The sequence below is a fragment of the Barbatula barbatula genome (genome assembly GCF_947034865.1).
Source record: "Barbatula barbatula genome assembly, chromosome: 7".
Lineage (NCBI taxonomy): Eukaryota > Metazoa > Chordata > Actinopteri > Cypriniformes > Nemacheilidae > Barbatula > Barbatula barbatula.
The window spans coordinates 690730-702414 of record NC_136770.1 but is presented as its reverse complement, the minus strand read 5'-3'; the positions used below and the strand labels follow the sequence as shown (position 1 = coordinate 702414).

Sequence of the window (11685 nt, the reverse complement as noted above, 5' to 3'; positions counted from 1 at the left end):
TCAGTTCTTGTGTCAGACACTTTCACCTTGAGAATGTTGACGTCAGTCTCGAATCATCATGTACGGTATTTTATACCACCAAAAGAAAAAATAACAATACATTTAATAATCATCCCCTGATAAATAAAATAAAAACCTTGGTTACCACTTGAATTTAATTGGTTTTAATGGAAACAATAATGCTGTCTGAATGTCTCTTGTAATGTTTTGGCTTCTGTTGTTGGGATGTTATCTGGTTAAGGGGAACCAATACTGGACTGTCTCACTGGAATTTGCTATTACAATTGCTATTGTTTTTCTCAGCAGGGACCAAATGAATTCATAAGCTATTCCATAATCTGAATCAGGATTTTTAGGCATTTACCTTTGAAATTAATTCTAGAATATATAAAGGATTGAGGACGTCAGACTTTGCTATTTTACGTATTACAACAAATATGCTAGTTGTGCAACCTCAGCTTTATAATAAAACAGTTCTGCTTAATGTCCTCCAGCTGGCGACATTTCTCTTTGAAATGACATTGAAAATGAAGCAGCTTTGCTGTAGTGGGCATTTGCCAGCCAGAAAAACTTTTGTATTTTTGCACGTTTTATTGCAATGATATCCTAAATAGGACATATTAGTAACCCAATTTGTTCTTGAAGGTTGTGTAATGGTTAGATGGGATCTGTTTGGACTTTATTCCTCTGATTTGCACTGCTCACATCTCCTTATTAAGTACAATTTAAATCCAAGCGGAGTGCTGATAAGGACTCAATATTTCTCACACATTATCTCGGACAGCTGTGCCCCTGTGACCTGAAGTTGTTACACAATTCATTTTACTTCATTTTAAAGGCAATACTGAAACTTATGTAGAAAATGGCAATGTACAAACAGGAATGTGATGAATGTAACAACTTGCAGTTTCATTTTCCCAAGGCTTTGTCAGGACCTGCCCTGAAATGACTCCAGATTAAGAACATACAGACTTTAACACACTCACATTGGTTTCACAATACTCAAATAATATCGAAGAACTGGTCTCATTTTAAACCACACACAGATTAATAAAGAATGACACATAATAGTGGACTTCTTTAAGTTTTATTTGACAGGTTAATTCCACCCGGTACATACAACAGCTACCAATCATCATGCTGCAGTCACAGTCGCTCATTGCAATTCAAATACTACAGTTACAGCTTCAATAATTTAACGTGCAACAGCTCCTGTGAAACCAGGGGACATTTGATTAATTCCTTCGGTGGAAACACGGAGGAACCGCAGTAACTTGACTCTCAATGTGACACCTGGTCAGACAAAAAATTAAAATTCGTCACTGCTGAAATGGACTCGTGTTAGAAGCTAAACTTGTGTTATACCTACACTCCATAAAATGAATAACCCTGGCTATCTGATCCATCAATACAGTCATAGATATTGCAAATCCTAACTACAAACATTTAAGATAAATATTCCCTCCTCTTCCATTAACATTACGATGTGGCAGATTTCAAATATGCAATGAGGTCGGCTCTCTCGCCCTTCTTCTTGATGCCAGCGAAGATCATCTTTGTACCGGGAATGTACTTCTTGGGGTTTTCCAAATATTCCATCAGGGTATCCTCACCCCAAATGATGCCTGTGAATGAGACGCATCAACATGACAAATCCATCTTGTCGTAAAATATTCTTAAACGAGACACTAGCTGTATCCGTACCTTTGCTCTTGTTGGCATCCGTGTAGGAGAAGCCATCGGCCTGACCGGTCTTCCGGCCAAAAAGACCCCAAAGGTTTGGTCCCACCTTGTGCTTGCCACCGTTCTCAACTGTGTGGCACTGGGCGCACTTCTGGACGAAAACCTTCTTTCCTTTACCCACGTCACCCATGTTGTCCTGGAAGCGGGAAAGACAATTGAAGAATGAACTGTTATGACATCATGGATGGAAGGTCATTCAAGGGGAATCATACATCAGGCTATGAAACAGCATCTGCTCATTTGAATAACTTTAATCAAACCCATTACAGCCGATACATAAACTAAACAACAGAAAACATCATCAAATCTGGCCATCTATCCATGAAACCGTGAAACTGAAGCACACAGTCAGTGTTCAGGTAGACGTGACTGCTCTGGACATTTAAAAATAACAAGGTTTGACTTCCCAGTTTAAAGGTCTTGTTTCTTAACTTACATCAATTCGACATTTATGACGAAACGTGATTGACAGCATGACCCAACTCGCGAGATCGAAACAGAAGTCGTAATGTTACGCGAGTTTCTGTGACAACGTGTGCTTGAACCCCCCTAATAGAAATGATATGAAACGATTAAAAATGCGATATGTTAAGTCATAAACCGGCTTTCAGACCCACGTTGTAGCCTCACGCGACGCTAGCTGTTAGCCACTAGCTAGCCTCCCATTAATGCCTATAACGTTACGCGTATTAAACGAGTTACTGAACATATCTGCACACTTACGCAGAATGCCGTCGCATTATAAAATGTAAAACGTCGTTTAAGAAAAAAACGCTGTAACGTTAACGTAAGTTACAGCACATTCTCGAACACCGGCGACTTACGCAATGTTACGGCGTTCTTCATCAGAACCCGTATTAATCCTTATAGCGATTAAAATCTCCCCCAAACGCGACAAGGGACATTGGCACGACACGATCTACCGTTTTATTACCTGTTCGGTCGGTTGAGAAAGCCGCTTGGCTCGGTTCCTGATGCTCTGCTGATCGAAACGCTATCAGGGCGCGAGAGGAAGGTCACTTGACTTTACAGGCGAGAGGAGGCGCCGCTGTATGACGTCACACGGACGCGCTGCACGACCACGTGACTCATTCTGACGAATCCGCTGCGTTTCTCCGAAGAAGTGAAGGTCCTTTTATGGAGTTCAGGTGGACAGTATATAACGTGTATAGATAACATTTATCGCACCCTGTTAGTGTATATAAAGGGATATTAGGAAGGGTGTTTATTGCTTTGAGGGAGAACATCGATAGAATTTGATAGTCTTATTTAATTAACACTGCATATAGGAATTTATTGTGTGTCTGATATTTGACCTGTGTTTTGACTTCCATAACCTTTTATGTTTTACTTATAGTCAATGTTTTCTTGTACAGCTGCCTTGTAACAATAAAAAATTGTAAAAAGCGCTATATAAATAAAGCTGACTTGACTTGACTTGATAGATAACATAACGTTAGGGTTGTGAGGAGGCAGACCGAGTTTGACCTTGGCGTCAGAATAACACTTTTAATCAAATGTATAGATTGATGAGCCTTCACTTATTATATAGACACACACATGTTGTACTATAGCTACTGAAACGGACGTCTTTTTTATGTATGAATAGGTGCCAGATGTATAAATGACTCACAAGTGTAATATGTATTTAATGTATTTACATAATACGTTTTCGTAATGACAATATGTCATATGTCAGGATGAGAAAAGATTAAAGCTACTTAACAGTCACACCACATCTTTCTATTATTAGTAGAGGATGTTACATCTTTGTAACATTTTACTCATTAAAAATAAAAACATGAAAATGGGGACTGCGCTTTAATAAATATATACGTGTGTCTAAAGCACGTCACAGATGTACAGCACCCTGTATAGTAAAATGACATTGACGTTGCGTCACCTGAGCGCGTGACTAGAGACTCACGTACCAAAATACAGGTGACGCTGTGGGCGTTCCCGTGATACAGGAGGTGTTCCTGAGGAACTTGGTTTTCAGGTTGTCTGGTGTTCCCCGTCAATAACAGAAGTGACTAATAAATGAGAAAGCAAAACCAGCACACACGTGACAGTGTATTTAACATGTACTTTGCAATTCAATTCTCATTAAATAATCAATAAAAACGGCCTAGATAACCTGCATAAAATACAAACAAAATGACAAAAACCTCACCCAAGTTCACCAAAAAATGTAAATGATCTCATCCTCACAGTTTGTAATATAAGTCATGCTTTAATGTTCTGTAAGGTTTCATTGTCAAGCCAACAGGAGTCTTTACGGGCCAGTTTAGAGGTGACTGTCTCTCCTCTGTTACTCCCGCTTGTGTTTCTGGTCACACACTTCATTCATTGTCTGTGTGTGTGTGTGTGTGTGTGTGTGGACAGACAGCCACATCTGCTGCTCAGAAACAGAACTGCATTGTGCTTGTGTTTGTGTTCTTTTCAGTAAAAACAACATTCAAAATATTTGTCACAAATCCAGCAAAACATTCTTAAGATTAAGATTTTATGTAAAAGTAAGAGATTCAAACGTGTGATAAATACTGTACAGTAAAGCACATTTTACAAATATTTTTATAATAATAAATACATTATGTAGTGAACAGAAAGAAACGTACATGTTTCAAACTTACTCCCGGATTCATAATGTCAAATATCACTGTCAGCATCTTATTGACTTTTTATGGGAGTTTGATGAGTATTCTTGGCTGTTGATTTTATATTTTCAGCAGGGTTAGGGTGTCGTACTTTTTCCAGTTTCTGTTTTTTACTTTGGAAAAAAATGACTGCACTACATTTCATTAATACATTTTTTCATGTTTTAACTTTAAAGGGATAGTTCACCCAAAAATGAAATGTCAGTAACCGAACAGATCTCATTCCCCATTGACCCCCATTGTATTTATTTTCCCTACTATGGCAGTAAATGGGGGATGAGATTGGATGTTTGCTTACTGACATTCCTCCAAATATCTTAATTTGTGTTTAGCAAAACAAATATATTTATACCGGTTTGGCACAAGTCAATGATGACAGAATTTAATTTTTTGGGTGAACTATCCCTTTAATACAGTACTTAAGTACATTAAAAAAAGGAAAAGACTAAAGAAAAATTTCTTATATAGCAGTAAAAGTGGTTCTTGGCTCGTGATCTCAGGGGAACCTCTTTAAAAGTGCTGTGTAGAACCATATCAATCACATTTTGAAGAATGTTGATAATCAAACAACACTGAACCCCATTGACTTGCATTGTATGAACAAAAAAAGTCGGTCACACTTCGGTATTGGGGACAATTCTCTCTATCAACAAACCATTAACTACAGCTTTTCCCCAATAAACTCTTATTTTGATGCTTATTAATAATTAGTAAGGTAGTTGTTAGGTTTAGATATTGGGTAGGATCGGGATGTGGAGTATGGTCATGCAGAATATGTGCTTTATAAGAACAAATAAAAGGCATGCTAATAACTACTAGTTAATAGTGAGAATTGCCCCCCTACAGAAGCGTTACCAAAAAGTCACACAGGTTTACAACCACACGAGGGTGTCATGAAACTGACAGGAACAGAACACAGATGCAGACGGCTCTCAACAAAAACACTTTATTTGACAAGGACGAAACGTGACTTAAAATCCCTCGAGGGAGAAAAGAAGAAAAATATACTTCAACATAAGACTTCAAACTTAACTTAAAGACAGACTGGGCAACACGACAAGACGAACGATCCAGCACAATCTCAATCAATGGCCAAGTGCTTCCAACACAAACACAAGTGGGGCTGTCGTGATCCCGTCGGCCAGATCGAAATACAGCTACGAGCAAGGCAGGATCATGACAGCGGGGAAATACGATGACAGAATTTTCATTTTTAAGCAGAATTTTCATTTTTTCGGTTGGATCTCTTTAGAGGAAGTTTAGTTTATTATTTACTCATCATCATGTCATTTCTCACCTGTGCGATCTGTTAAACACAACTGTTAACCTCTCACCATTTCCTTTTATTATATAAAATAAAGAAACAAAGTGTCGATATTCTCCAGTCTTCAGTTTTAAGGTTAGCTCAACATGGGTTGAATCCTTGATTACTGAATCTTCATTTTAGGTGAATGGTCCCTTTAAAGGCTTGTTCACACTGAACTGATAAATGCCAAAGAAGAACAGGGACCCTCTGGCATTCGTTGCCATCGGTTATTTATGTCGTAGTAAATATTTTCGTGTACACACTTGTCCGTCCTTTACAATCTTTAACTTCTATCGTTTAATTTTGTTTTTGTTATGAACAATATATTTGAAGAACACTCCTCTCTTTACAGTTAAATTCTCTCTGCAACGTTTAGCTTTGTATTCTCTGCTTTTTGTTAGATCTTAAGGTTTAACGTTGAATACTCATATTGACCAATATTGCTTTGGATAAAAGTGTCTAATGAATAAATATAAATAATAATTGCACGACAGCTATTATTAGAAATATTTGTATTCCCACTAATGTCAGTGTTTGTTGGGTCACTTTAAATGAGTCCGATGGCCTTGTTTATATCATTTGTTCACTGGCCTGTACATCAGTGGTGTACTAAGGTCAGTATTAGACTCCTGTGAGCTTTAATATTGCAAAGTGGTTGTTGTCTGGACTATTGAACAAGAATATAAGCGTAGTGGGGACTGACCACGGCCATAATAGTACCTACTAGAATGGTGTGATCTCAGAGAACGAGTGCTTCACACCATGAAGCCGAGTGACGAACTAAGACATGAACGAAACTACAACGGTTTTCAAAGAGAAAGAACAAATGTTTTTGTTTCATGTGAGACTTGAACTGTGTTTTAGGATGACACGGAAATGAAGTATACAGTATTCAGTACGAGAGTCAAGGATGTAGAATATAAAGATTTATTCAGTTTAATAATATGATCAACAAGTGTTGTAAAAAAAGATAGGAATATTTGCTCATTGTTTTGTTGTTACTGGGTCACGCGTGTTTGTTGTATGTATTTACATCTGTACATGTACCGAAGGCCTTGTGCTATAAAATCATCTTTTCAAAGAATGTCAGAAACAAGAAGTCAAATGCTCTTTGTTACAAAGCAGGAACATGTTTGCACTGTACAAAAGAAACAGCGGGATTTCACCTTGCACGTTCACTTCAACAGGACTATTATCTGAAAGAAGCTTAAGAAGCATTTCAGCATCGAGTAAATGGCGGAGCATTAGAATGATTCAGGGAGAGAATGATGTGGTTTCTGTTTCCAGGGCAACCGAGGATCGTCGTCTTCCACAGCGAGCATACAGGAGATGGCTCTTCTTGAGACAGCCCAAGTCCTTCAGTAACTTCAGGAGATCGTTGCGAAACTTCACCCCGATGAAGGCGTACAGGAAGGGATTGACACAGCAGCGCAGGAAAGCTACAGCTCTCGTCACGTCCATAGCGTAAAGGCGACTGTTGTCTTTTTGGCAGTCCGTCGTTTCCTGCGTGGTCACCCCCATGACCACGTTATAGGGTAGTTGACTGAACACAAAGACGGCGACCACGGCGATGATGACCTTGAAGGCTTTATTCCTCTCAAAGTTCTTGGCTTGGGTGAGAGTTTTGATGATGCAGACGTAACAGAACACCATGATGACGGTGGGAAGTATGAAGCCCAGGACCATCTGACTCACCAGCATGCTGCTGTGATAGTCTATAAAGCGCTTGCCATTTGCCACGCACGTGCCGTTGATGTTGACCTCAGAGAACACCATGTCAGGGATGGAAAAGATCACCGCCAACACCCAGGTGACCAGAGAAGACACCTGGCCGTAATACACGGCACTGTTGCGGCACCGATGGGCGGAGACGGCCTTCGTGATGGAGAAATAGCGGTCGACGCTGATGCAGGTGAGAAGGAACATGCCGCTGAAGAAGCTGACCTTGTAGATGGTAAACATGGCCTTGCACGGATACCGACCCAAATGCCATACACTCATGAAACTGGCCGCCCAGAAGGGAAGAGAAATGGCGAACAGCAGGTCAGCCAATGCCAGATTAAACAAATAGACGTCGGTCATGGTTTTCAGCCGTTTGAAGTAGAGGTAGGTCAAGAGTACCAGAAAGTTCCCAAAGAGAGCCATGAGACAAATGACGGTGTAGATGGTGGGTAGAAACCAGGTACGGAAGCTGCGGTTGGAGTGCTTTTCGCAAATGAATTCCATCCCACTGTAATCCATCTCTGTGGAAATATCGTATTGTGTTGAGGGTTTGTAGTCATCTTGGTTATAGGCGGTCGAGTTTGACCAGCTTGTCTGAAAGAAAAGTCAAGGCAGTTTTTGGTACCGTGCAAATCTTTGTAAATCAGCTTTACCTACATTATAATTGAAAAAAGAACAGAAGTAAAATATGAAAAATGCATGGCATTATTGATTTAACACAATTGTTAGATAAATAAGCAGTCCTTCTGGAGTCTTCATTTTAAAATAAGAAAAAAAACAGTAGATCATCTAGAAAACACAAAAAAATCTCTTTGGTCAATAGCACGAGTAGATATGATGTATTTCAGAAATAATTACCTGCATGTGACACGACCAGATCAGTAGAGCAGGACAAAAAACTGTCGATAAAACATAGGGTGTGTCAGAGAGCCAATACAATCACATTTGGATTTTTTCATTTATGAAAACTTTAAAATACAGTTTCTCTTCTCTTTTAAAAAAGAAATGTTTTTCTTACCGTTAATTGCCTTCATGATTTCTGTTGGAAGGTTTTTACAGGACTGCTACAGGATCGACAGTGAATACGTGAGCTCTGTACGTTGCCGCTTTAAACTTTGAAGAAAAAGACCAAAGGAAAAGGGTTTTCACCACAGCCGGTGCTGCTGAAAAACAACAACTTTACTCCCCTTTGCACATGCAATCAATGCTTTTTTACAACCGTTTTCCATTGTCAGTGTTTTTCTCTGCCAGTTCTTTCAAATCAAACCATTCGCCATTACTTTGAGACAAGTTAACCAGGTTATCATTTTAATGACATACTCTTGCCTTAGTTGATCTGAGATTTCTTCACAGGGTCATTTAATAGACTTTTATTCAGTGACAACAGAACCATGCGACAGAATAAAACTAAGGTTAACTCACATGTAAGAACTAATAATCCATTAAATTATAAGATTAGAAATGAATGCATTTTTTTGATAGTAAACAAGTACCGTATATTACAAATGACTTTACATATATGAATAGCATTTGTGAATAAATGATCTGTGTGATAGATGAAGGCATCGAGATGATAAAAGAAAAGCATGGTGAAATGTTCTTTTTAAAGTCCTCTCAGTCAGTTTCATGTTTGCACATGTACACGCACCGCTGCATCAAGTGCATGTGTGGTTTACTGCAAGGAAAGGGGCCTCGGCAGGAAGACTCACTTTCGGCCACAGCTCAGGTGATAAGGGTGGTAAAGGAACTGCGGCACTGAAGCTGTGAATAAACCTCAGTTCGTGGTATCACCTGTGCAGTGAATCTGTTTTTATTATCTTGCTTGTTTCTTTACAATAAAACGTCTTGGGTGAAATGTGAATGCACACAAAATTATTTTTTTTTGCTTTTTATCAACAAAAATTTACAACAGAAGGCAGATATAGTAATTCATTCTGTCATTCTTTCAGTCTTTCTTCAGAAGATATTTTGAGAAATGTCTCGGGGGTTTTGTGTTCATACAATGGAAGTCAATGGTGTTCAATGATGTTTGATTATCTACGTTCTTGAACGTTTGTACTTTATTAAAGAGATCAAAGAGAGACTCACGCACGCACACACATAAAGTACAAAAGACAAAAACGTTTTTTTCTCAAAGCATCCGTAGTAAAAACAGACCTACGCAGATATGTGGAAGGTTTGTCAAAGTGCATGCAGTTTTTAACTGTGTTCTAAGGTCATTGCTAGAATGAGCGGTGGTTTCTCCTCTGCATCAGACACGCTGTCATAAATAAATAACAGGAAAAGGTTTAAGTTGTTTAATGTGCAAGGGTGGAAAACAACAATGTGTATATTTTATAGATGACATGGCAGATAAAAAAGCATCCATGCAAGATACCTTTGATGCTTATTTGTTTCGTTAATAACTTAATACATAAAACAAAGTCTTTGTAAACTCGTAATCCAAGCTTGATGTTACAAAGTGGCAAAGTTGATACTCATGACAGATGTCCAGCACGTGAGCCGATGACGTGTGTGATGATGTTATTATAAAAATGTTGTTTTCTGTAGATTACAGCGTTGTTTGCTTTGCTCAAAGGCACATCCAGAGTTAAATGACCCGACTTTAACTCACGTTGTTTTTCCATCTACTACACAGGAAGCTGAAGGGTTTGTCTCATATGTGCTTTGTTTCCCTAACCACCATCCTTCTCTCATAATGATTTGTTTCTATGCACATATACAATTGTGAAATTCCCTCTGAACCCGGAGGAGAAGTGTCTTAGTCACACCTTTGTTCAATAAGAACTGCTTATTTTTACTTGTGAAACTCCTACCTGAGGTTTTGACAAGAATACTCGCATGAGAAACAACACCTGTGTGCACGTTCAAGATAAATCAGCCATTTGCACCAAGTCAAAACGGTTCTAATACTATGACATTCTGGTAAAGAAGTAGAAATGTTGATGGTAAATGGCAGGCAAGATAGAAAGCCGTGCACCTTAACCCTGTACGGCTGAAAGTGTGTTTTAACAAAAACGCAAGATACTGTAAGAGATCATAGATGAGCATGTGATCTTAAAACTGATAAATCATTTTTGGGTAGAACATTAACCGCTTCAACCACCTTTACACTACATCGCTGTTTATCAGGGTTAACAGATCCACCTAACCGCAGTGCTTTCTAATTTCTAATGCTTTTCACAACACTTACAAGAATTAGAAAAGCATGAATGAATTATAAAAGAATAAAAATGTAAAGTAAGTCAACTGAAGTATTAGGACCGCAATGACTGCATTAGATATTTCTGGGAACTCGTTTTCAAAAAGCGACGGTATACTTCTACAAAAGTTTCAGTGTTCTTTTATTAGCTTTCAAGATGAGTCAAACCAACTAGAAATGTCAAAAGAACTGAATATTACACACTTCATGAAAATAGGCAAGAAGTATAGCAAGATTATTATAAGTGAAATAAATTCTTGGTATGATGTGTTTTATGCTTTAAAGACGGCTCTCAATATTTGAATCACACATTTCTTATACAACGAAAAAAAAAGATCTTAAATGTATCCATTCATTCTCAGCTTTCCAACGATTCCTGCCTGCACAATCTCAAACACAACATCCTAAAACAACATGCATGTGCTAAAAATACATAAAGATTTCAAACATAGCGTTAGTATTTATTTTGGTAACACTTTACAATAAGGTGCTATTTGTTAACAATTAAGTAATGCATTAGCTAAATCGAACCAATAATGAACAATACTTCTACAGGATTTATTAAAGCGTTACTTCCCCCAAAAATGAACATTCTGTCACCTTCGAGTTGTTCCAAATGTCTTTGTTTTGATGAATACAGAGAACGATGTTTGGAAGAATGCTTATAACCAGACAGATTGTTTGCTGATGCATTTACTAATGTTAACTAATAGCACCTTATTGTAAAGTGTTACTATTATTTTTCTGCAGACGTGTTCTTAGAAACTTCAGTATAATGATAACTTGTCTGTAGATCTTTAAAATAAAGTCATTTAAAAAAAACATGCTCTCAAAAGCATTTTGTAGCTATCGGTATGATTCTTCACACTCTTTGTTAATAAGAACAGTCTCATTAGACCGTGTTAGCTAAAGTAATACATTTCTCCTCTTCTTACTTTCATGTAGACTTGGATAATGACGATAACCGTTGGTTACTCTGTCTAGCTATGTGTGTGTTTGTGTGTGTGTGTGAGTCACTCACAATGGAAACCTACTGAACACGGTTTTATATTGAA

The 11685-nt window shown here is 38.1% G+C and overlaps 2 protein-coding genes across 2 annotated transcripts; both read right to left on the bottom strand.

Moving 5' to 3' along the window:
- Positions 1-1071: 1071 nt before the first annotated feature.
- Positions 1072-2852, bottom strand: cycsb (cytochrome c, somatic b). The gene is made up of 3 exons (XM_079460175.1): positions 2678-2852; positions 1705-1879; positions 1072-1625 (listed from the first exon to the last, which is right to left on the bottom strand). Exons 2-3 carry the CDS (start codon positions 1871-1873, stop codon positions 1480-1482), a joined length of 315 nt encoding a protein of 104 aa, XP_079316301.1. The 5' UTR covers positions 1874-1879; positions 2678-2852; the 3' UTR covers positions 1072-1479.
- Positions 2853-5331: 2479 nt separating this feature from the next.
- On the bottom strand, positions 5332-9044 carry ccr7 (chemokine (C-C motif) receptor 7). Its single transcript, XM_079461200.1, has 3 exons — positions 8447-9044; positions 8287-8327; positions 5332-8022 (listed from the first exon to the last, which is right to left on the bottom strand). The coding sequence occupies exons 1-3, from the start codon at positions 8460-8462 to the stop codon at positions 6961-6963; spliced, it is 1119 nt and encodes a 372-aa protein (XP_079317326.1). The 5' UTR covers positions 8463-9044; the 3' UTR covers positions 5332-6960.
- Between the last annotated feature and the right edge of the window lie 2641 nt (positions 9045-11685).